This window comes from Protopterus annectens, chromosome 1.part2 (genome assembly GCF_019279795.1).
Source record: "Protopterus annectens isolate FY-2018-M chromosome 1.part2, PAN1.0, whole genome shotgun sequence".
Lineage (NCBI taxonomy): Eukaryota > Metazoa > Chordata > Ceratodontiformes > Protopteridae > Protopterus > Protopterus annectens.
This window is the reverse complement of record NC_056727.1, coordinates 508,823,029-508,846,893: the sequence shown is the minus strand read 5'-3', so window position 1 is coordinate 508,846,893 and position 23,865 is coordinate 508,823,029. Positions and strand designations below refer to the sequence as shown.

Sequence of the window (23,865 nt, the reverse complement as noted above, 5' to 3'; positions counted from 1 at the left end):
TCAACAAAGAATAGAGGCTCACAAGCAAATTTCTCTGTTACTCCAAATAGGGGCCATACAGCCGGTTCCTATGCCAGAAAGGGGCCTAGGATTTTATTCTCGCCTGTTCCTTGTACAAAAAAGGGGAACACGTGGAGACCAATTTTGGATTTATCTATCCTCAACACTTATCTGGACATTCCCAAGTTCAAAATGTTGACGTTACAACAGCTTTTACCTCTGCTGGGCAAGGATCACTGGATGGTAACTTTGGATCTCAAGGAGGCTTACCTTCATGTTCCTATCAGGCTAAGTTGCAGGAAGTATCTGCCAGACTGGGACTTCTCACTATCAGTTCTCTGCATTGCCCTTGGCTTATCTACTAGAGTATTTACGAAAGTTCTGGCTCCAGTGATAGCTTTCTTCAGGCTAAAAGGAATACAAATCTATCCTTATTTGGACGATTGCCTGATTCTGGCTCAAGGAAGGGACGAGCTTCTTCGTCATTTGGAATATGTCATAGCAGTGCTAAGATGCCTGGGGTATTCTGTGAACGAAATAAAGTCCAGTCTAGTACCCTCTCAAGACATATGCTTTCTGGGTGTAAGACTGAATACAGCATCCCAGATGGCCTTTCTAACCCCGGACAAACAAAAGAATCTTTCCCTTTACTTCCATCATCTCTCTATTCAGTCCGGGCTGACTGCAAGGACAGTCCTTCAAGCCTTAGGGTTCATGGCATCTTGTATTCTGGTGCTTCCCAATGCCAAACTGCATATGAGGAAGTTGCAATGGTATCTCAAAAATGTATGGACACAGCACTGCCAGGATCTGGACACTGTCATTCAAATAATACCTTGCATTCAAAAGGAATTTTTGTGGTGGGCTCAGGAATGTCACCTAAACAAGGGACTCTCTGTGACCCGGCCAGAGGCGAGTCAAATTTAACGACAGATGCCTCAGACAAAGCTTGGGGAGCTCATCTAAACGGAAAGTGGATACAAGACAAGTGGCCTGTCAGACTACTGCATCTACATATCAACTTGAAGGAGATGTTAGCAGTCCAGTTTGCATTAATAGCTTTCAAGGATTTACTTCTTCCAGGGCAGGTGTTGATTCTAACAGACAACACAACTGTCATGTGGTACATCAACAAGCAAGGGGGAACACATTCTTATCCTCTATGCAGGCAAGCAATGATTTTGTGGGAGACTGCTCTCAGTTTACAACTAAGTCTTCAGGCAAGGTTTCTGCCGGAGCACAGAACTCCTTAGCAGATGTGTTAAGCAGACAAATCATGGATCCCCACGAGTGGAAACTGGATCTTCATGTATTTCAGAAATTGACAGTGTCCTGGGGAACTCCAGACATAGATCTGTTCGCTTCTCCACTAAACCACCAGCTGCCAAAGTTTTGCACGAAGAGGTTTCATCCCACAGCTTGGAAAGTGGATGCTCTTTCTTTCAGTTGGAAAAATCTTCATGTGTATGCCTTTCCACCTCTGCCTCTCCTCCCAAAGGTACTTCTGAAGGTCAGACAGGACAAGCCAAGGATGATTTTGATAGCTCCAGATTGGCCTCGACAGCACTGGTACCCATTACTGAGAAGTCTAGAAGCCTCCATGGCCTTTGCCTTTGATTCCACATCTGTTGTCCCAGGAGGACAGTCATTTGCTCAATGTCAAACTTCACTCTCTTCACCTAACAGCCTGGCATATTCTGTTTTAAACCATAGAGGGTCTCAACTTCCACAACAAGTTTTGAATGTGATTTTGGAAGCTAGAAGGCCTAGTACAAGGAAAGACATAAATGGAAGAGATTTTTGTTTTGGAGTGCAGCTAAGGATTTGGATGTTTCTGAGCCTGATTTAAGTGTGGCTCTTTAATATCTTACTGAGTTATTGGACAAAGGTTTGTCCTTCTCTTCTATTAAGATTCATGCTGCAGCAATTTCAGCTCACGACTGTGACCCACCATTGTTTTCTCATCGCTTGTTCAAGCAATTTCTTAGAGGGGCAAAGAATAAGACCCCAAGGGCTCCTACTCCTGCTTGGGATCTCAATTTTGTGTTGGAGAAACTCACTCTACAACCTTTTGAGCCTGCAGCTACTGCTGAGTTGAAATATTTGTCATGGAAGACTGCTTTTTTGTTGGCCATTACCTCTGCAAGAAGGGTTTCTGAATTGCAGGCCCTTATGGCAGTTGAGCCTTTCTTAATTTTCCATAAGGATAGGGTATCTTTACGTACTAATCCTTCCTTTATGCCTAAAGTGGTTTCTAGTGTGACTCTAAACCAAACTATTCATTTGCCTACTTTTTATGCAAATCCCCAAAATAAAGGGGAAAAGATTTTGCACACTTTAGATGTACACAGGCAGTTGCGATATTATTTGGACAGAACTAAAGGGTTCAGACAATCTCAGCAGTTATTAGTTTCTTTTGCTTTGTGCTCTCAGGGCAAGCCCGTGTCAAAACATACTATTTCTAAGTGGATTGGATTTTGCATTGCTTTCTGTTATTCCCATCATGGCAAAGAGATTCCAGCTGGGATTAGGCCTCATTCCACTAGGGCTACTGCCACTTCAACAGCTTTTTGAGGGGTGGATATTTTGGAGGCAGCCACTTGGAGTTCAGTGCATACCTTTTCTAGGCATTACCACCTACCACTGTACTCTAAATCCAGGGCTGGTTTTGCCACTGCTGTGTTGCAGGGCATTTTGGCAGCTCCTGCTTCATTATAGTTTAGCCATCCTCCCTTTCCTCTGCTTTGGGATTCTACCCAAGTGTTAGGACTGCAGCAATGTGAGATGAAGAACATAGTACAGTTTTGTACCTACCATAAATGTAGATGTTCGAAGATCCACATTGTGCAGTCCCATTTACCCTCCCTCCTTCCCCTCTGTAGTTTGAGGTGGTTGTGTGGGTTGGGTTATCCATCTGAGGTATATTGTGTATATTGTATATATTGTATATACGGTACATGTTTTTGGTGTTAGGCTGGTTGGTTATTTAGTTGTTGTCTATGGGTTTGGACCTTTCTTGTTAGGGTCTTCTGACATCTGGGGCAAGAAAAGACTGAGGATATGCGCACGCTGATTTGTACCCTGACGCTCTGATGTCAGTCAAATGCGCCTTGACCGACGTCAGCCTTATACTCTGATATTCGGGCCGACCGAGGGACAGCGGACTACCCAAGTGTTAGGACTGCAGCAATGTGGATCTTCGAACATCTACATTTATGGTAGGTACAAAACTGTACTTTCCCTGCGCCTCTGTCCAGCAGAGCCATTGAAGTGATCCCTGGGGTAGTTCATCTGTTTCCTGTCAGAGGAGGAGGGGCCAGTGGTGAATAAGCAAGACTTTTCCATTTGGATGTCAACCTGCATAATATTTTGCCTTTAGGAGACTAGCTACTATTTTTAAAATTCCGCTGTGAAAACCACTCTACTAAGCACCTTGCAGTGCGAGAATGCCTACTGTGTACACATTGTGTTGAAGCCATTTGGTAACTTCTTCACCAAGCATTATTTCTTTGAGTATAATTCAAGCGTCTTATCTCCTTTGGCTTCTTCATTTCACAATGTGTGGCTCTCTGACCTCTTTTCTTTTTCGCCACTCTTGCATTTGCCCTCAAGAAAGTTTAATATCACTGTTTGAGATGCTTCCCAGCACTTACCCACTACAGAAGGCCCTAACTGTCAGATAAACCAGGCATGAACTCACCAAATATATTCTGTGAGAAAACCTTTTGTTCTGGATGTTCATTACCTTGCCCTTCCTCCCCTTTGTGCAGATTATTCGTTTATCTGGCAGCTGTAGACAAAGTTTGTTCTTTGTCAAGCAAGTATAAATTAAGTTTATCCTTGTGTGTTACATTTTGTTTCTTGTCTTGGAGACTGTGCTGGCTCAGTGGATAACAGCTACACTGTGTAGCATAAGGAATAGTCCCACTTTTCTAGCCTAGCGCATAGTGCTGTGTCATGCACTGGCAAGTGATACATGTACCCCCAAGCACAGAGGTAAGAGAGAAACATATTGCCAACCTGCAGATAGCAAAATAGGAAATCCCAACAATCATCATGCAAATATGGGGAGTACATATCTGTTTTGTATGAAATGCCTTGTCCTCTTAATACTTCAGTTCCTTACTTCACTTTAATGCTTGATGATTTCAGGGGGAGACCACCCAAGTATATACCACTGTCTTTTTAATTGCGGTCAGGTAAGCTGATCTTCACTGGTCCTCGCTTCTGCATCTTTATTAAGATCTTTCGGCCCCTTGGTTCATATGCCTTAGTTTGTACATAAGCAGCCAAAAAGTATCTTGCACCATGCATTTGCCGAACTGATCATCAGATTGTGCATTCTGATAAATTCACTCTCTAGGTGCACAATTACAGGCTAGGAATGCTGCCATCTTAATCAGGTGTATATTTTTGGACAATGGGTATGTGCATATGCCTCGTCCCTAACACAAGAATAACTCTTTGGGGATGTCCTGCACAGAGCTTGGAAACTAAAGCCATAAAAGGAAGCTGTACTGGGTATGCACACTCTAAAATAAATTATACTCCCCAATAAGTGGGCAAATCAGCTTAATGAACTACGTAATCAGTAACGTGATGATTGCAAATGCTAATGGATATATCCTCGTGTCAAAAAAAAAAAACATTGAGAATTTAAATGCAGACAGTACCTCACATGACCTGAGGTCCTGTGACCTATATGCTTGGTTTGTAATGTAGCTTGTTGCTATTTTATAAGACCTTTCCAACATGGGTTTAATAAGTTCTGATTAGATGCAGAAATTTGCCTTTCTTCTTTTTCTTTGTCAGAAGTATTCAAGTTGCATGTGTTTAGCCATCATTTAGTGTCGTTAACCTTGTCCTCAGTTTTCTTCAGCTTCACTTTTTGCCGTTTCTTGCACCCTTAGCTGTCTGTACTGCTGTAACCACCCTACCACTCAGATCTGCAGTATTCATTCTTAAAGTTTGCAATCATTTTGAGAACATGCAGGTTTTTCTTCATAATTTCTTCCACATATCAGTTCTCTTTGGCCTCAGCCTTTCTTTTCAGACCTGTTTATTTGAGGCTATATTAGTAATAGATGCCTCCCTCCTACCCACCTTCTTAAAAACTATGTCTGGGATGTTGAAAGTGATGCCCTGGCATTATTAGGTGCATTTTCATAGTGTTATTGCCCATCTCCATTTTTTTTCAGTCCAGGCAATTAAAACAATCAAAGTTTCTGCATCAGTTAAGACCCAAACAGTCTCTTAGAGCTGTACAATCATTTGAATAATATCCAGTCAAAAAGTTATTATATATAGCTTTCTTGGACTGTACAGTCTGATCAAAACAATAGCAGCAGTGCAGTTTCTGCCCTTTTCTTCACTGTAGATATGAAGAATTGTTCTGATAACCTATCATTTTCTTATTGGTAATGTGATCTTGGTTGGATATCTTGGCCCCCATTTGTATGCGGCCATTATTTCAGGCATCTGTTATTCATTGTCCTAGAATCAGGTAGGATCAGTGCGTGAGGTGTAGCAGTTTGATTTAAATCCTCAGTTGGTATCACCAAGATACCACTCAGGATGGCCATTTTTTTTCCTGGACCATCTGCCTTACTGACCATCTAAGTTATTCCTTCCTAAACCTCTAAACCCAGTCATTTTCCAGGTGAGACACACATGTCTCAGTTGTTCCTCAGGACAGGTGCCAAGTGATCCTGAAGTGAGATTTGTCATTTACACATTTGAGTGAGTGAGTGAGTGAGTGAGTGAGTGAGTGAGTGAGTGAGTGAGTGAGTGAGTGAGTGAGTGAGTGTGTGTGTGTGTGCGTGTGCGTGTGTGTAACTCCCTGTGCATGCTCATTGGTGTCCGTACAGCTGCTCTACACAAAAACAAGCACCTCTATGCAATCCGCTGTCTGTAGTGGTGAATCTGAGACAGTGTGTGACTTTACACCTCATCATTTCTCTCCACTAGTGCCAAACAGTGCCCAAGACACTAATCAACCTCTGGTCATCTGAGTTGTAGTCAAGGCTTTTTATCCCTCTATGCCATCATACCTGTCAGGATGGCCAGCTGTTTTGAATATTTTCTCAGTACAAGATAGGTTCCTCCTTTTACACTTCACCCAGTAATGTTATATTTTTGTGCAAAACTTTACTAGCTTCCAATATGAGCAATTGTTGAGTCACCCAGAATGTTTATATCTTGATGACTCATCATCTGCGTTGATGTCTTTACACTTTATAAGGTCTGAGTTGCTGCAAGTCTCATTTTCTTGACTACTCAGACATCATGAGTTTCAGTTCAGGTTTGCAAGCCACAAACTGTAGACTGGATCAGGGTAAATCAGGCTGGTAAGTCCTGTCTGGTTTCAGGCATTGCCATAGTAATATGACTGCTGTGTTGAAGAAAAAGCAGTTATGTACTCACCGTAACGTGCCATCTGTGTTGTCCATTTTCATTCTTCCTCAACAATTGGATTTGGATCCGATCCTCAGATCCTACTCAGCCATTACTATAGCTTGTGGTGACCATAAAGCTATCAAGCTTTTCCCTTACCCACAATGCACCAACACCTAACAAACCTCAGATCTTGTTTGTTAGTTATATTTCCCACTTATTCTAACCTATCAGTTTCTGGTTATAGAAAGCCATATCTGGATCTCAGTGGTAGGACTAAAGGAACTTCTTAAAAACTCTCATTCTTCCAGAAATCATTGTCGAATGGTTGGGGTTTGGGGCTGGTGGAAGGGGAGTTCAGGAAGAATGAAAATTAACAGCTCAGATGGAACGTTATAGTGAGTACATAACTTCTTTAGCTGATGATGTCAATTTTTTCATTCATTCCTCAACAGTTGGGATAGAGTCCTCAGCTGCCTAAAATCCCGGATAGATTCTAAGGAAGGATATTCCTGTGCATTGTTGCGCCAAAGGCTTCTCATCACCTTGAGACCAGATCTAGTTTATAATGAGTAATAGAGGTGTGTAGATTAGCCCAAGTTGCAGCTACACATGTCATCCATAGAATGTGTGGCTAAAAACACAAAGTTGCAATGGATCTAGTCGAGTGGGCTCTTAAAGGTTTTGGTAATGAAATACCCAGTTTGATGTAGACAAAAAGATATAAAGTTGGTAAGCCATCTTGCCAAAATTACTTTTGTAACTGATTTATCTAATTTGGCATACACAAAGGAGACAAATAGTTGAGTAGATTTTCTAAATTCTTTTGCCCTGTGTAAGTAAAACATTACTGTCTATGAACATCTAATAAGTAGAACATTTATTCTCCTTTTTTTCAAATTTTGGAAAGAACACAGTCAGATTAATACACTTGTTGATGTATTCTGGCACTACCTTAGGAAGGAAAGAAAGGTTGGTTCATAATGTTACTCTATCCCTATGAAAATCAAGTAAGGAGGTTTGTAGGGCAATGCTTGAAGTTCAGAAATTCTTCTAGCAGAAGTAATGGCCACTAGAAAGATAGTTTTCCAGGTCAGGAATTTAAGATCACATTTTGCTGCTGGTTCAAAGGGGGGGATGAGCCAAGGTCTGCAGTATTAAATTCAAGTTCCATGGTGGAGTAAGGTGATCTGAACAGAAGAATGCCTGTCAAGAAGGCCCTACAAAGCTTAGATGAAGCCAGGGAAGAATTCACAAATCCTATATGGAAGTTAAATGATTGCTGCCAACAGAACTGTAATGCTTGAGGAGCCAGCTTCTTTGTTAAAAATTGTTGACAAAATGTGTGTGTGTGTGTGTGTGTGTGTGTGTGTGTGTGTGTGTGTGTGTGTGTGTGTGTGTGTGTGTGTGTGTGTGTGTTTGCAGTTGAAGTAAATAGTGTGATCACTTCCTTCAAGAGTCAGGAAGTCTAGGAATGTTGTTGTTATCTTTCGGCTTTTCCCGGTTAGGGGTCACCACAGCGGAACTCCGGTCCGCTAATGATTGGCAGTAGATTTTGATGAACGCTGAGGTACCAGCTCAAAGTTCAGCCTTCAGCAAAGGCACGTCCATTTACGCATGTCTTTCAGACCCCCACCCAACCGCAGGGAGGACATGCAGACTCCACACAGAAGGCACTCCCACACTCCAGCTAAGAATCGAACGGGAGAACCTCTTGCTGTGAGGCAACAATGCTACCGCTGCACCACCGCGGATTACTGCAAATAAAAGACTGTTCAAAGAGATAGCAGGCTACAGCTGGGAAAGTTGTCATATTAGTTTACAGATGTTGAAACTTACCCATTGCATCTCTGGGGCTCTGAATGTGGAAAAACATGTTTTGTTTACACCTATGGTTTCTGTTGGGAAAATAGTAAGCTATGATATGTAGCTGAAACTGATGTGGTTAATCAGTCTTGCTGGAAAACCTGCCCTGTTCAAATTTAATAAGTGCTCTTTTTGCCGCCATCTATGTATTTTAGTAACTTGGCACAGCTAAACATTCAGTATTTTTGAAGATGGAGTCAGGTAGATTTATTCAGGTTTTAGTTTTCTTTAAGTATTCTCTGTGCTGTTTTTGTGTCATTTGTGCAACTATATTTACTCTTATGTATTTCATTTGCATTAGCACTGTCAGGATATCTTTATTGTCCAAGTAAAGTTTATTTTTTAAGATTTTCTGGGTGGTATTTATTCATGTATTATTTATATCACTTTAGGTTTTCAAATTGCTGGCATCCTCCATGTCTAAATGACTGGATCATTTAGCACGTTATCAAATATGAATTTATTATTGGTCTGTTTGCCTCTAATCATGAGTATCATAGTAACTGGTAGGTCTCTCTGCCAATAATCTACAGTGGTGGCAGTACTACCTTGCAAATATGAGAGTTGTGGGGGAATAAAAGACTTTTACCAGCCTTCTTTCGAATTTTGTATGTGTGAAAAAAATGTTTTGAGAAACTGTTACTTGTTGGTGAGGGGTACTTGAAAGACACTGATATTCACTGAAAGAGTGGTGAGAAAGCCGACTAGGGAGGTAGGCCAGAGACTCAGTTGTGTAACTGTAGAGTCCTAGTTTTGATATGGATTTTAGAACCCCATATCCAGAGCAGTAGTGGATATTCCCTGTATGCTTTTGAGGCAAAGGTTACATATGATGAGTTGGTTAGTGAATCAGATTTGTGAGCTCGTAACTATTTGGACACCAGTGGTGTAACTCAGTACCATCCCTCTGGTGCCTATCAGACCTGTCTTTGGCAGTGGAGCAGATCCAAGGGCAGCAATCCCTAGGTTTTCCTGTATCCAGTGTGAAATTTTTTTGGCAGTGACAGGATTCATATGTCATCAGTGGCAACACAGTTGCCAGACTTACATTATTTGATGCACTTTTGTGCCTGCTCCCCAAGTATCCACAGATGCTACACAATGGTAAAGGCAGCTAGCTTTAATTATGTGGTCTTTATTAGTGGATCTTAGTAGTATTAGTAGCAGCAGCAGCTTCTGATGTGTCAGAATGAAGAAGTATCCTGGAAAAGCTGGACCTTCCCCACAAACAGCCTTAACTCTCTTCTTCTAGCTTTGGTTTATCCCTAAGCATATATCATTGGCACAGTATGTATATGTTAGAAATCTGCTTCTGGAGCTCAGCATTGATGTCCTTCCATATCACTACTGTTGCTGTATTCTTTACTAATGGCATTCCTTGCCAAGGGTAGCCCAACATCAAGCCAGTATACCAAAGCCTAAAGTTTTTATAGACATCCTACATCACACGTATACTCCTTGCTCAGGGCGTAGGACATAAAGGGGATGTACGGACGTACATACCTCAGAACTTCTTTGCCAATAGTCCAAATGTCACCTGTGATCGTCGGTCTGAATGCTCCTTCTATGCTTGCTACCAAGCCAAATTTCAGATAAGTACCCCATTGGGGTTTTACTCTTATCTTTTCTTACTTTTTTAGGTTTGTGAGCTTAAATGTCATCCAGAAAAGGAAACTGTCAGTGTGGAAGGCAGGTTTCCCAAAAGGATCATCACAAGCAGTCTTTCTTTTGTTTAGGTGCTTCTCACAATCATACCAAATGTTCTGTTTGCCAAACGTTTGTCCCCAAGACCCTACATAGTCATCTCTCCTTGTTTATTCACCTAGAGAACCAGTGCCTTAAATTGTTGGCACAGGGTGCTATGGCAGAATATTCCCATCCCAAAGGTCAGCCACCTGCCAAGAAGGCAGCCAAAAGAGTCAGGTCTGACTCTGCTGCTGTTGCACCTCCCCACCCCAGATGTCTCTTGAGGCTGGTTAAATCCCAGAGGATCGCCCAGTTGTTCCGTCAGATTCCTGTCCATGTCAGAGGCCAGCATGGGTCCAACTTCTCGCACATCCTCTAAGGCTGTACAGACATCTGTTGCGGATGTTGAGGGGAGAACCTCGGCTGATTATTTCAGAGAGACTGAGGGGGTATCTGCAGATACTTGTTTGGGAGGAGATTCCTACTACATTAGTTGAGTGCAGGCAAAGGTCTGAACATCCTAGAGTATTTAAAGCAGATGTCCTTCAAAAGAAGAAACAAAAGCATATATCCATTGCTCCTAAGGATCCCAAGTAGGAATGAAAGGATTTTACCTGGGTTTATTTAATGTGCTGATTGCCTTGTAGCCTCCCCAAAGAGTTTCTGTCTCTGCTCCCCCTTGGGCCACTACTCCACTCAAGAGGCGCAGAGAGCAGGACCCCTCTGAAGAGGAACTGGATTCTAGCAGAGAGTCTTTGGCATATACCTCTCAGATCCCTTCTCCATTGGATGATGGCTCTGGCAAAGAAGACTTTATTAGCCCAGACTCTCCCTTTGAAGAACTCTGTTTTAGGGATACTATTTCTCGTATGATGGAATTCTTTAAATGACACTGTTCTCAGGTTTCTGTTATTCAGAAAAGATATGAGCTCCTCCATCAGAGTTAGCCTGGGGAACCATAGAAAGAAGGGCTAAAAATACATGGGCACAAAGATCTGATAATTAATAGCCTGAAAAGCCAAGGTGGCAGCAGTGTACACTTTTTTAACCATCTGTTTCTTGCTATGTTGTCCTTGTCTGAAGGAAGCATAGTAGAAGGCAAAAGCATAGAGGGTTTGTCAGAAGAGACAGACACCACAGAAGGGTCAGCAGATGGGCATTTGTAGAGAAACTTACACTCATCAGGCACCTTGTAAAACCTGTCGGACTTTTTAAGGGCTGGAAGTTGAGAATCAGGGAACCACAGAGGCTGCTGAAAAGGTATCTAAAATGGCAAACCAAAACAGGAAGGACAGCAGGGGGCTTAGGGGACTCCATCTCTTCCTGATTCTGAAGGGAAGGTCTCGGCCTTCTCTTTATTAGGCTCTACTTCTCAAGTAGTACGTAACTCTATTAACTGTAATTATGGTGCATCTGATGCCTCCCTAGAGTTGCTGCTTTTGTATCTGTTTTGAGATGTACTCTTAGATTCGCCTCCAACCTAAGAACCTTTTTGGTTCTGCAGCTGCTGAGCATTTTAAGTCTCTGAAGGGTAAATCCTTGTAGGAATTGAAACATATTTGTGTCTCCTGTTCGTAAATTCCAGAGGAATTATCTCTTTATATCTGCTTTTGTTCACAGACCACCTCGCTCTCCTCCCAAATGTCAGAAGAATTCTAGGCGGGTTCCTCCTGCTAAGTTTACTCAGACTCCCACTTCTCAGAAACCTTCTTTTCAAGACAAGCTCTGTTCTATCGGACAGTTTGCTTCTCCCTTTCCCAAGTCACGTTCCTTTATCTCTACATCTTTCCCTCTCCTTTCCCAATTAGTTAAGCATCTTTCAAGACTTTTGGGTTCTGTCCATCATCCATTAGGGATAGTTCATGGTGTGGAACTCCATACTTTTCTAGGCATTCCTCAACCTCCTCAGAAACCGCTTCCTTCCTTCCCAAAACTACTTTAGGGCCTTCTGTCTCAAGGCACTATTCAAGCTGTGCCCCCTTCCCAGGTGGGGAAGAGGTTATATTCCATAATGTTTTTGGTTCCCAGGAAGGAAGGCACCTTGGACACCCATTCTTGACCTGTCTCAATTCAACACCTTTCTAAAGATATCTTCCTTTCAGATATTATCCCTTCAGGCCTTGCTTCCTCCTCCTCTTCCCCAGGTTTTTCCTGGTCTTCCTGGATCTCAAAGATACTTATCTTCACTCTCTATTCGTCCCCTTTTCATGATGTTTTTGCATTTCTCTGTTTCTTCCTTGTATTTTCAGTTCTCTGCTTTACCCTTTGGCCTTTCTGCTGCCTCCAAAGGCTTTCACCAAATGCCTTGCTTCTGTGATTGCCTTTTGCAGGACGAGGGGGGGTGCAAAACTGTCCTTGTCTGGATGCCCTGCTCATTCAGGCTTCCTTCCCCAAGACCTTGCTTCAGCACCTCCACTATACTGTTTGTCTCTTGCAAAGCCGAGGGTTTACAGTAAACATCCAGACATCAATCCTGGTTCCTTCTCAGGATCATGTGTTTCTCGCTTGCAGGCTCCAGACCATTCCTATGCTGGCTTCCCTGCATCCTCCCAAGGCTCTTTCTCTAATTGCCTTTATTCAGTCCCTTCTTCTTCCTTGGGTTTTGGTTACAGCCAAGGAGTTTCTCTAGGCTATAGGTTTTGTGGCTTCCACCATTCCTGTACTACTACTAGCCAGGCTCCATTTGACAAAGCTACAGTGGTTCCTAAAGTCAGTTTGTCTCCAGCACTGTCCTCTTGTAGATTTTCTAGTCCCTCTTCTTCCATGCCTCAAGCTGGAGCTTCAGTGGTGGATTCATCAGTTGACTCTCACCCCAGGACTTGCTTTTCAGATCCCAGTCACCTCTCAGGAACTATTTGCAGATGCCACAGACACAGGGTGGAGATTCTCTTTTGGCCCCCTCATCAGAGGTCAGACCACATCAGTAACAAGGAGATAAGAGCTGTACTTTTCACCCTTCAGACTTTTCATTCTCTTTCTTTCAGAGTGCCTCAAAATCTTTATGGACAGTACCACAGTGATGTGGTACATCAACAAGCCAGGGTGACCCAGTCCTACCTTTTTTACAGAGTAGTCCTTCAAGTTTGGGATCTAGTTGTCCAGTTTCAAGTGACTCTTCAGGCTGTTTATATTCCTTCAGAGCAGAACATATTGGCATACTCTCTGAGCAGATCACTGACACAGACTCATGAATGGATGCTTCACAGAGATGTGTTTCTGGACATTGTCCATCAGTGGGGTACTCCTCAGGTAGATCTTCTTGCCTCCCCTTTGAACAGACAACTTCCTTTTTTTTGCACTAGAGTCCCAAGTCCTCTGGTCTGGAAGTTGGACACCCTGTCCTTTTCTTGGAAGGGGATGTTTCTGTACACCTTCTGTCCCCTTCCTCTCATTCAGAGTGTCCTGTTCAAGATAGAGCAAGACTCCGCCAAAATCTTGTTGGTGACTCCCTTTTCACCCAGACAGCATTGCTTCCCTCCTCTTCTGCATCTAGCCAGGGGCAGGCACCACAAGTTACCTCACATGGTGGACCTACTTACACAGGACAAAGCGTCTCTCATCAATCCTCATTTGTCCACTCTCCAAATGACATTGTGGGTGATAGGGTTTTGATTCCTTTTAGGCACCTTTTTACTAAGGACGTGCTTAAGGTTCTGCAGGAGATCAGGAAACCCACTACCAGGAAATCCTAAATGTCTAAATGGAGGAGATTTTCTGTTTGGTGCCTTTCTTGTAACCAAAATCCACTTTGTATGGGCATCCCTGTAATTCTGTCTTATTTAGGTTATTTGTTCCATGCTGGGTTGGCATGGTTGATTAAAGCTCACCTGACTGCTATCTCTGCTTGTCTGTTATTAACTCCTCCTTTGGCCTCTAGGTTTAAGGTCAAGTCATTTCTTTAAAGTCGCCCTTATAGCAGACCTCCCTGGAAAGTCTATTCCACCTTCCTGAGACTTTAATTTTGTTCTTGAAAAATTGATCCAGGCTCTTTTTGAGCCTGCAGCTTCAGCTTCCTTACAACATTGTACACAGAAGACTGTTCTTCTTTTGGCCCTTACTTCAGCTAAGAGAGTTTCTAGACTCCAGACCCTTATTGCTGTTCCTCCTTTTTTAGTTTTTCACAGGGACAGGTTGGCTCTTCGTTAATGAATTGTCTCTTAATCATTCTATTGATTTGCCTCCTTTTTTCCTTCTCTGCAGTCTGCTAGAGAGAAGGTTCCTCACACCTTGGATTTGTGTAGACAGCTCAGATATTGTTTGGGCAAGATCAAGGCCATTCTCAAGTATGAGCAGATTTTTGTTTCTTTTCATCCCAAAGCTCAAGGTTTGGCTGTTTCTAAGCAAACCATTTCTTCATGGATCTCTAAGGCCATTTCTTTTTGTTACTCTTTCCATGGGAAAAGCCTTTCTGCCTCCGTAAAGGTTCATTCTACCAAGGTTATGGCTTCCTCTGGTACTTTTTTTCAAAGGACTGGATACCAATTCATCCTTGAGTATGCTACTTGGACCTCTGTGCTTACCTTTACTAGGCATTACAATTTGGATGTTTCCAGAGCAAGACCTGGCTTTGCCAGAGCTATCCTGCATGGTTTTCTTGAGGGTTGTTCTGGGACTTCCTCCTCCCAAGTTTCCTCTTGAGCTTTTGTATTCTGCCTTTAGTAAGTACTGCAACAGTGATATGGAAGGACATAGTACAGTTGTGTAAAATCTTGCCATAACAGTAGATGTCCTTCTCTGTATTGTTGCCGTATTCGCTGCCTCCCTCCCTCCATTTCTACTCTTTTCCTTTTTTGCTTCTGGATGCACATGTTCCTTCTACTTCCTAGGACTTTTTCTTCCTCTTGGGGCTATTCAGTGCTGAGATATGTATGTCACCTTTATGCCCTACGCCTTGAGTGGGGAGCATACGTTTGACATATATCTATTAAAAACCTAAGGTTTTGGTATACTGGCCAAACATTGGGTTACCCTTGGAAGGGAATCCCTTTAGTAAAGAACACTGCAACAGTGAAGAGGAGGACATCTATTATTATGGTAAGATTTTACACAACTGTACTTTTCCCAAGAATGACTGTGTTTCAGCCAGGAATATAAATAGGTTACAGGTCTAAAAACTGTTTGTTTTTAAGTTGGTGAAGTGGTAAGTACAGCTTATGCTCAAGAAAGTAAAGTAAGCTGTGTCAGAGTGAATGGCCTGTAATTACCCATTTGCAATGTTTTCTGTAGTACCACAAAGAGTCTAGACAGTTTGTGTGTTTCTGTACCTAGTATTTTAAATTTCATGTGAAATTATCTTAGGAATGACAGCTGAACGTAGGTCATAAACCTGGGTCACAAGTACAAAGACAAAAGCAGTTATAAAGCATATGAAATGTAGAAGTAAGTGTTTTCTGTTAAACTGAGAAAACCCTTGTAGTATGTCAGTCCTCTAAACAAAGTGAGTAGAATTCTGCATTAACTAGTGAGAGGTACTAGAAATAAAAAGAAGTGATGCCACCATACAGGTCTTTACTGAGATTTCAGAAGGGAATAATTGTAGGTACCTGCCATTAAGAAGTGTATTAACAAAAGACTTATGTAAACATAGGTTTCGTTTGTTGCATGAACATAGGTAAATTAGAGATTCAATATACACACCTTTTGGCTCATAAGCAATGCTCTGGCCTGAAAAATGGACCACTTTGATTAGTGCTCTTACCCCTGTTAACATATTAAAGTTAAATTAGCCATGCATCCATCACTTTCAGCTGTAATTTAACTGTTTCATAATATTCCAGGAAACTCATCAGTGTTTGGCAGATAGGAAAGAGCTGCATGTGGTAGAATTTCGAGAGGAGTGCGGCCCACTGCCTATAGTCATTGCTTCCCCAAAAGGAGAAGTACGTCAGAAGTCTGATGATGAAGACGAAGTGCCCGACACCAAGCTGTACTGGGATGAAGTCAAGGCTGCACAGGGAATGAAGCGCTCAGTTTGGGCAAATGTTAAACGGACAGTATGGTGATCACTTGACTCAAAAACAGGAATGGAGTATAATCATCTTAAAAAAAAAAAAATACCAGATAACAGTTTTTTACCTGCCACATCTGCACAAAGCATAAGTGATGTATTCCCAAGTAAAGTGCATTTTTGTAATATACTTTCTTTTGCAGATCCATTACTTTTTTTACCTGCCTGATCACTGAACTTGAACACTTGTATTTCTCATAGTAGAGATTTCTTTGATGTTTATTATGAACTGCAATACTTGGATATATGGATATAAACGTGCATTGTACAAGTTGCTTGTAGTTCAGTTTATTTTATTTTTCCCTTGATAACTTAATCTGTGTGAAAAGCCTCCTGCCCCTTTAGATATTCTCATAGATGTCTGAAAGATGTTAAAATTAGTGTATTGTATATTGTATCAGCATTTCTGTGATTTATTTGTGCTCAGAGAATGGAAGACAGCATTCATTTGCTACTTTCAATGCTTCAGTTATGCAGTGGTCGATGGGCTTATGATTGTATATATATTTTTTACATCTTTTTGTCCATATCCAGATAAAAACATGCATTTATGACATGTAGATGTTGACTTACATTGGTCTTACTTATGAGTCTGCATCTTTATCATTAGTTACACACTAGGTTGATTTTAGGATATTATTGGCCATGCCATCCCTGCTCACATGAACTATCCTAAGAAAGGGATTAACATTTATTGGAAATATGGCCCAATGCCAGAATGTGTCATGTTAATTGAAGCTGTGTGCTTATTAATTTAACTGAGCAGGTTTTTGCTGATCACCTCCCTGCGCACAATCCAGGTGTCATCTACTATCCTGCAGTATGGCTCCACCTTGTCACATAAATGATTTTGCATACAACTGAATAGCTGCAGTTTCATGCACCTAAGAAAGAGGCTGGAGGGGACATGGAAAAAGGGGAGCAACATTTGTATTTGTATCCAGCTTGTGAAGGCTCTTCCCTTTGGATACATACTCTTGTTTGAATACATACTCTTGTTTGTCAAGTCCTTACTTTCCATATAGTAGTTATCCTTGCATAAAAATGGTAATGCTCTGTTACATAGTAAACTGCTGCTGAATATTTAGCATCCCAAAAAGAACAAAATCATTAGCAAGAATTTGCATAACACTTGACAAGTGGAATCTAGGGAACACCGTTTCCTTCTTGTAAATTAACCTGTTAATAAAAAATACATTTCTAGAAACTATAAATTACATATGTAATTTAGATAAATGTTGCAGTTAGGTTTCCTTTAAAGTAGCAAAAATATGATGGCATACATAAAAGTTCGAACAAGACCATAGGAAAATTGAAACTGTTCTGTAAAATTGTCCTGCTTTTTGTTACATACACTTAGCTAGAATGCTGATTGTGTTTTTAAAATTGAAATTCACTGTGAGCAATACCTGTGCACTTTTTTCATCTGTACCATACAGCAAAGTGCTGTAATAAAGGATTAGCACAAATATGTCCAGTTCATTAAATTTTTTTTCAGTGAAACAAAATGGCTTCTGATAATTTGGTATCCTCACTTTTATATATTGCTGTTGACATATTTTTGTAAGGAATATTTTTTGCATACGTCAAGTAAATGGATCACAAAGCAGTTTATGAGCCAGAGATTGTCAGACATGTAAATGTGGTATGCATATTCAGCTGAGAAAAGTAGTTTGCTATTAGTTTTGCTTAAACCTTATGGAAATATGTTGAATTTTTCAGTTTAAAAAATTTCAGCATGGAAGATTAACATTAAAAGTGGAAGTAGTTATAGAAAGCCCTGTCCCACGTGCCAGGTGATGACTATGTATTACGTGTAAACACATGAAGATAACAGAAGAAAAATTACTGTAGTCTCGAGTGTGTTCAGGTATTGCAGTAGTAGGCTAAGTAGCATCCTTTCACATCCTCTCCCCCTGGCACCATCCATTTCTCTCGGTTTTTGACTGAAACATTTTTTCATTTTAAAATACTCAAAACATCATTTCCACACTACAGTGGATCTTACGCTGTATGCATTTTTCTTTTTTTCTCCTAGTATGGTATAACCCACCTTCGTGGTCGCTAGGTAATCACCATTACAATAGTACAGTCTGCCCCCCCCCCCCCAATAAGTATATTGGTGTCTACTATGTTCCTTTAAAATGCACAAGCTCTGTATATGATAATCATGCATTTCTGCACAAACCTGGTCAACTTAAGTGCATATAAATTGCAAATGTATATACAAATATGGACAAGAGTCATATGAAGTTCAAGGCTGCCAAGTCTTGCAACAATCATGCCTTGCTATTTCCCACCACAGACCTAACTCTGAAGGTGGGCTAGGCCAGTCAAGCTTAGGTTGAATTTATGAGTACCCATCCAAATGTCCAGGTCCAGTATGAAGGACAGTAATGTATCAATGCATTATCTGCAAGAAGAGTCCATTCCAGAGGAGTGGGAGATGTTGAGTAACAAATCAGTTTTCCACCTTGTTTAATTTATCTGCTGAAGCAAATTTAGATCTTTTCTTCTTGGGTTTGTGAAAGTACAAGATATCCTGGATTAGTGGGTCTCTGACTGCTTAGAAGACAAGGCATACGTCTCCTCTAAGGAGCCTGTAAGATACAGAAGAGAGGAGCATGCTTCTAGTCTTATGTGGTAGCTTAGGGATTTTAGGCCTGTGATCCTCTTTTAGGAGTATCTGGGGTCTTTCCAACTGTTGATATATCAGGTGAGGTATACCCAAAGGGTCCATTTTATTCTGTAATTAGTCTGAGCAGCGCTGAATACAAGCTGACAACTGTTTTAGATATGGATGATTTTTCCTTGGCAATTAGCTACTTCAAGTAGGATTTTCTAACCAAAAAGTTATGCATATACCTTAGTAACCCAAGGATCTGTAAACCACAAAAGTATAAGTAAATCCAAATGAACCGATAAGAGTCCAAAAAAAGTTGTGAAGTTCCTTTACTCAACAGACAAAAACTCTTAACTCCTCTGTTGGATTATAATACACTTTTTTGGATTCTTACTGGTTTGTTTGGATTTACTTGCATTTTTGTAGTTTACAGATCCTTGGCTACAGAGGTACGTGTGCAATTATTTTTGTTTGCATTCTGGTTACTCTGACAGGCTCCCATCGGTTGATTGGTAGAAAGATTTACTAGCAGCTGTTGCTATGTGATGATCAAAGGAGTTATCAATCCAGGTTCCTAGGTCTTTAAATACATTTTCATTTTGAAGTGGGTATTGTGAGGGCTATGTGCTGGGTGGACAATTTGTCTGCCAAGTGTAATAACTATTTTTTTTTTTGCATTTATTAATCCCGTTTTCAGTACACTAGACATTTATAAGTGTAAGTTCTTGCTGGAGAGCTTTTTTTGTTAGAGGGGGATTTAACCATGACTCCCAGTTTGCAGTCATCCACAAACTTAGGTCTTAGTTTTTAGTGTGTAGGTCAGATAAGTAAATACTAAACAAAAGTGGTCTCAGCACTGAGTGGTGTGATAACACCACAAGTCACTTTAAGGTTCTCTGATGCTGCTACCAGCACTATGTGGATTCTTTTAACCAATTTGCTTTCCAACTTACCACATAGGGGCTTGTTTATAATGCTTTTAGTCTATTAGTTATGCTAGCAGGGAGGATGGTGTCAAATGCCTTGGCTAAATCAAGGTAGGCAGTCTGTACAGGGTTCTTTTAGCAGCTTTTGTTACTTTTTCAAACAGGTTCACCAGGTTCATTAGTCAGTGTCTACCTTTTACAAAACAAAATGGTTGCTGATCTGGTCTTATGAGGTTTTTAATGTCAGAGCTAATGAAGGTCTGTTACAATGTGTCGCATAGTCTTAAAAATGAGACTCAGGCCGATGGGCATATAGTTTTTTGGTCAGCAGTAGGGCCACCTTTTTATGGAGTGACATCACTAGTGATCTGTGCCATTCTTCTAGGAGTGACACATTAACTAGTGTATGGAGAGGTTCTATCAGGGCATGTATAGCACTGTTTAGCAAAACACCCAGTATGTTGTCTGGTCCCATGGATGGAAATGTTCTTACTGTCAGACAGCACTTTCTGTATATGTTCTTTACTGATGATGGGGGATTTAAGAGATAATTGTAGGGCTTTGAATGATCATCCTGGAAGTGAAATTTTCACTCACTTTATTTGCTAATTTCTTAACTATGTCCACTGAGTCCAAGTAGGTTTTGTTTAATGTGTAAGTTCTGTACATTACTGAGTGCTGTTTCTCAAGTTTTCTAACACTAGTAAAGAAAGTTTGTATTTGTCCTTGGCTTCATATGCCAACCTGTGTGCAGTGGCTGCCTTAATAGATATGGTAGTCTTTTTAATTTCATAGTAAAATTCAAACTATTTTCCTTGATTTTGGGGGGGTCTTTAGATCTCTGTGTACTCTAACAATGTTTTCCGTTATTGTAGATTTTGTTTGTTGGTGTGGGACCACCAGGGTGGTTTGCTTATATCTTTTCCATTGTAGTTGGATCTGGAAGGGACTGCCAGTTCTATTAATTTATTTATGTGGGTATAAAATTCCTTTGCAATGGTATAAGTGAATTTCGAGACTTAATATGATTGAGGAGAATGCGCGCCTGAAGTCTTTGAATACTGATATATTTATTTCAGGAAGTGTAAATAGTTTGAGGGAAAAGGTTTACTAACTTATGGTCTGACTCTGTCGGTGAGGGAGGTACTAGTGGATTTGTACATGATGAATCTGTATTGTAAGTACCAGGTTAGAGGTATTTTTCCAGTAATTGGCTAGTAGCAGTATGGTCTATTGAAGTTTAATGTGCATATCCTGTGTTGGGGATACAAGTACTGCAATCAATTTATGGGTAGTTTGTTTCCCTGAATGATAAAATTCTTATTTATGGGGAAGTTCATCCATGATATTTAGGAACCTAGCATGAACTTCTAGGGTCATGGAATGTGTCCTAAAACAGGAAGTAAACTGTTAGTTGATTTTGTATGGTATGATTTGTGGGTCTGTGGGTATCTATTGTGATATAGTCTCTAATCAGTATGGATATGCCACCACAGGTACCAGTGGATGTCCTTCCATATCACTGCTGCAGTATTCTTTACAATAGTGATTCCCTGACTAGGACAGCTGGATGTCCAGCCAGTATACCAGAGCCTTTAGGTTGTAATCAGTATAACCAGTAGATTTTGTCCCAATCCCCCCACCAGGGGAATCACCAAGAGAAGCTCTCCTCCATGATTGCCCCACCAATCACCTCTATGTTTAACTCGCAACCTCTCTAATCCCCAGTCAAACTCATTGCCCCTTATTGGCCTAGTCAGATTTGTTTCCCCATTCTTTGGCCTCATCTAGTTCATCCTCCATGGATTCTGGATCCAATTCCAGACCTCCTGTCTCACCCGACAGACATGCTTCACCAGACATTTTAGGCCTAAATAGTAAGACATAGATATAAATATAGATGACCACCTGACAGCAGTAGTATTGTCATCTCCACTTAGGGTTGGTTAAAAGGCGAAAACATTCATGTTCTAAAAATACTGTATTTTCAAGTAAATTTGTGGATTTTAAACTGTTTTTTTTTTTTTTTTTTTGCTGCTTCGTTAATTGTGTGAGCAATAAACTTTTCTGGTTGTCCAGGATATCGCCTTTGTCTTATTGGTATTTTAGGCCTAAAGCTGACCACATGGTTTCTCCAATTCCATTGATAGCTTGACAACCCAGGCTCTCCTCCCCTGTCCATTATATTTTTTTTATCTTCCCATAAAGCTTGCACCAAGAAAATTTACAGAAGTAAATGAAAAATATTTGTTTTTTGGGCACAACAGAAAGATGTTGACCCTTTTTCAGCACCAATACATAAAATTCCTCAGTTTTTTGTTGCAACTTTTAATAAAGGGGAGCTAGCTCCTCAACTGTTAAAAGTAAAACTGGCTTCTATTTCTAATTTTCTTATAGGAGTTAACAATTCCACCTTAGCTTCTTCAAAACATTGTAAAGCCTTTATAAAGGGTTACCTTTTTTCTGAGACCCCCTTTAAAGGTCCAACTACACCATGGGATTTTAATTTAGTTTTACAACCTTTAACTCTGTCTCCATTTTGAACCATCAACAAATTGTGAGCAAATTGTGAACTAAAGTTTTTAACCGGGAAAACTATCTATCTGAAGTAGTTAACTTCATTTGTGCAGCAACCTTTGGGGAATCGGATCCGACCTCGGATCTGAGCCGGCAGTTTTCAACAGCTTTAGGTCCGAGCTCCAAGCTCCTCCCCCTACCCATAATCCTCTGCCAACCCTGACTGACCCCAGATCTAGTTTGCCGCGGTTTCGTTCAGCAGCTTGATCCAGAGTTTCCAGGCGTTCTCGTTCTCTTTGTGAGAAAAATTTAACTTTTATACAACTTTTCTTTAATCTTTGGTGTGAGAGTGTGTTTAGCTCCCTTTTTAGTCTAAACTCTCGTAGTTTATTTTATTTCTAGTTATCTTCCCCCTTCCTTCGTGCTTCCATCAGGGTTGTGTGTGTGTGTTTGGGGCCTAGTGTGTGTGAGTTACTTTCTTGAGTATGTCTGAGGCCCCAAAGATAATGTTTTCTAAGTGCACCGAGTGTGGCCCTTGGGGTTGAACACCTGTCCTCGGGTTGTACCATTTGTGCAGAGTTCAACCCCAGAGCACTCAAGGACCGGAGGTCTAAGCTGATTCTGGCGGGTCTTCTGCCCCCGGACTCGGCTTCTACCTCCGGTCCTCCCGTGGCTCCCACTGCGGCTCCGGCGGCTGCCACTCCTGCTCCCCAGCCGGGACTCAACCTCCCACCTTAGGCTCGGAGGAGAGGGAGGCCAGGAAAGAAAGGAGGATGGAGAAGCACCACAAGCGGTGGGCCAAGGCCTCCGCTTCGGCCCCCCGGCTAAGCGGTCTTCTCCCTCCAGGTCTTCTGGTTCTCCTCCTTCTCGGATCCGGTCCCCGTGCTTTTCACCGGGTCCTGAGGAGGAGGAGACCCGATCTCTTTCGAGGTCATCGAGGCGACACTCCCGCCCCGCCTCGGTGGCCTTGTTGAGGTCTATGAGAAGTCTCACAGATGCAGAATTGGACCGGATGATGAGAAGATTCCTCAAGGCCCCGTTTCCCGGGTTCGGAGTCTTCGGAGCCGGGGGTGTGTTGGCGCCGATAGTCTCGGGTACTTAGGCGCCACTTCCCTCAAGTCTGTCGGGTCCATTTTCTTCGGATCCGAGCTCTCGGAGCCGAGGACTGAGCTTCAGATCCAGCAGTATCGGTATGCCTTCGGCTCCATCCGGGTTGGAGCATGCTGGTCCATCAGATCCAATTGCTTCGGCGCCAGCCCCGATCCGTCCATCAGATCCATGGGAGAGTCTGCTTTCGGATCCCAGAGAGAGCAGCTCTCCCTCGGCATTCGACGTGGTGGGAGAGGGTCCTGTCGAGGCGATTCCAGGCCCCCGACCCTTGCCACGGCTCCACCCTGCACTCCTTCTCAGTTGGGCCCGACTTCCATCACCCGGCCCCAGGGATAGCCTGCTTTGACGTCCCAGGTAGTTCCAGTGGAACAAGACATTGCTGGTGAGACCTCCTCGGACAGCTCCCCCCCCCGAGGAGGTCCCTCACAAGCGAAGGTGCAAGAGGAGGCACCTGGACTCCCCTGAGTCCTTGACTGAGGACACGGATTTGGAGGAAGGGCAAGGCTCCCCAAGATCACCCCCTGAAGATGTCTCATTTGGTGACATCTTGGAGATGCTCAGAATAAAGGGGGGGTAGTCTGCCCCAAAGCCTACCTCGAACGAATCCGTGTTCCTGGAGGCATTTGAAGCAGGCCCGTCTACCTCTTGGGTGTCCCCTCCAGCCGACCCCCTGGTAGACTTGATCACTACCAGGGCGTGGAAGGAGCCAGACACTGTGGAGCCAGTCCCCAAGTCCC

General features: G+C 42.0%; 1 protein-coding gene across 1 annotated transcript in view; it reads left to right on the top strand.

Annotated features, from left to right (window-relative positions):
• Window positions 1–17,423, top strand: part of MRPS5 (mitochondrial ribosomal protein S5) — a 1,107,643-nt gene extending 1,090,220 nt beyond the window's left edge. Inside the window, exon 11 of the mRNA XM_044057334.1 lies at window positions 15,723–17,423. Within this exon, the coding sequence (XP_043913269.1) occupies window positions 15,723–15,947 (225 nt within the window). The 3' untranslated portion in view covers window positions 15,948–17,423. The remainder of the gene's footprint in view (window positions 1–15,722) is intronic.
• The last annotated feature ends 6,442 nt before the right edge of the window (window positions 17,424–23,865 follow it).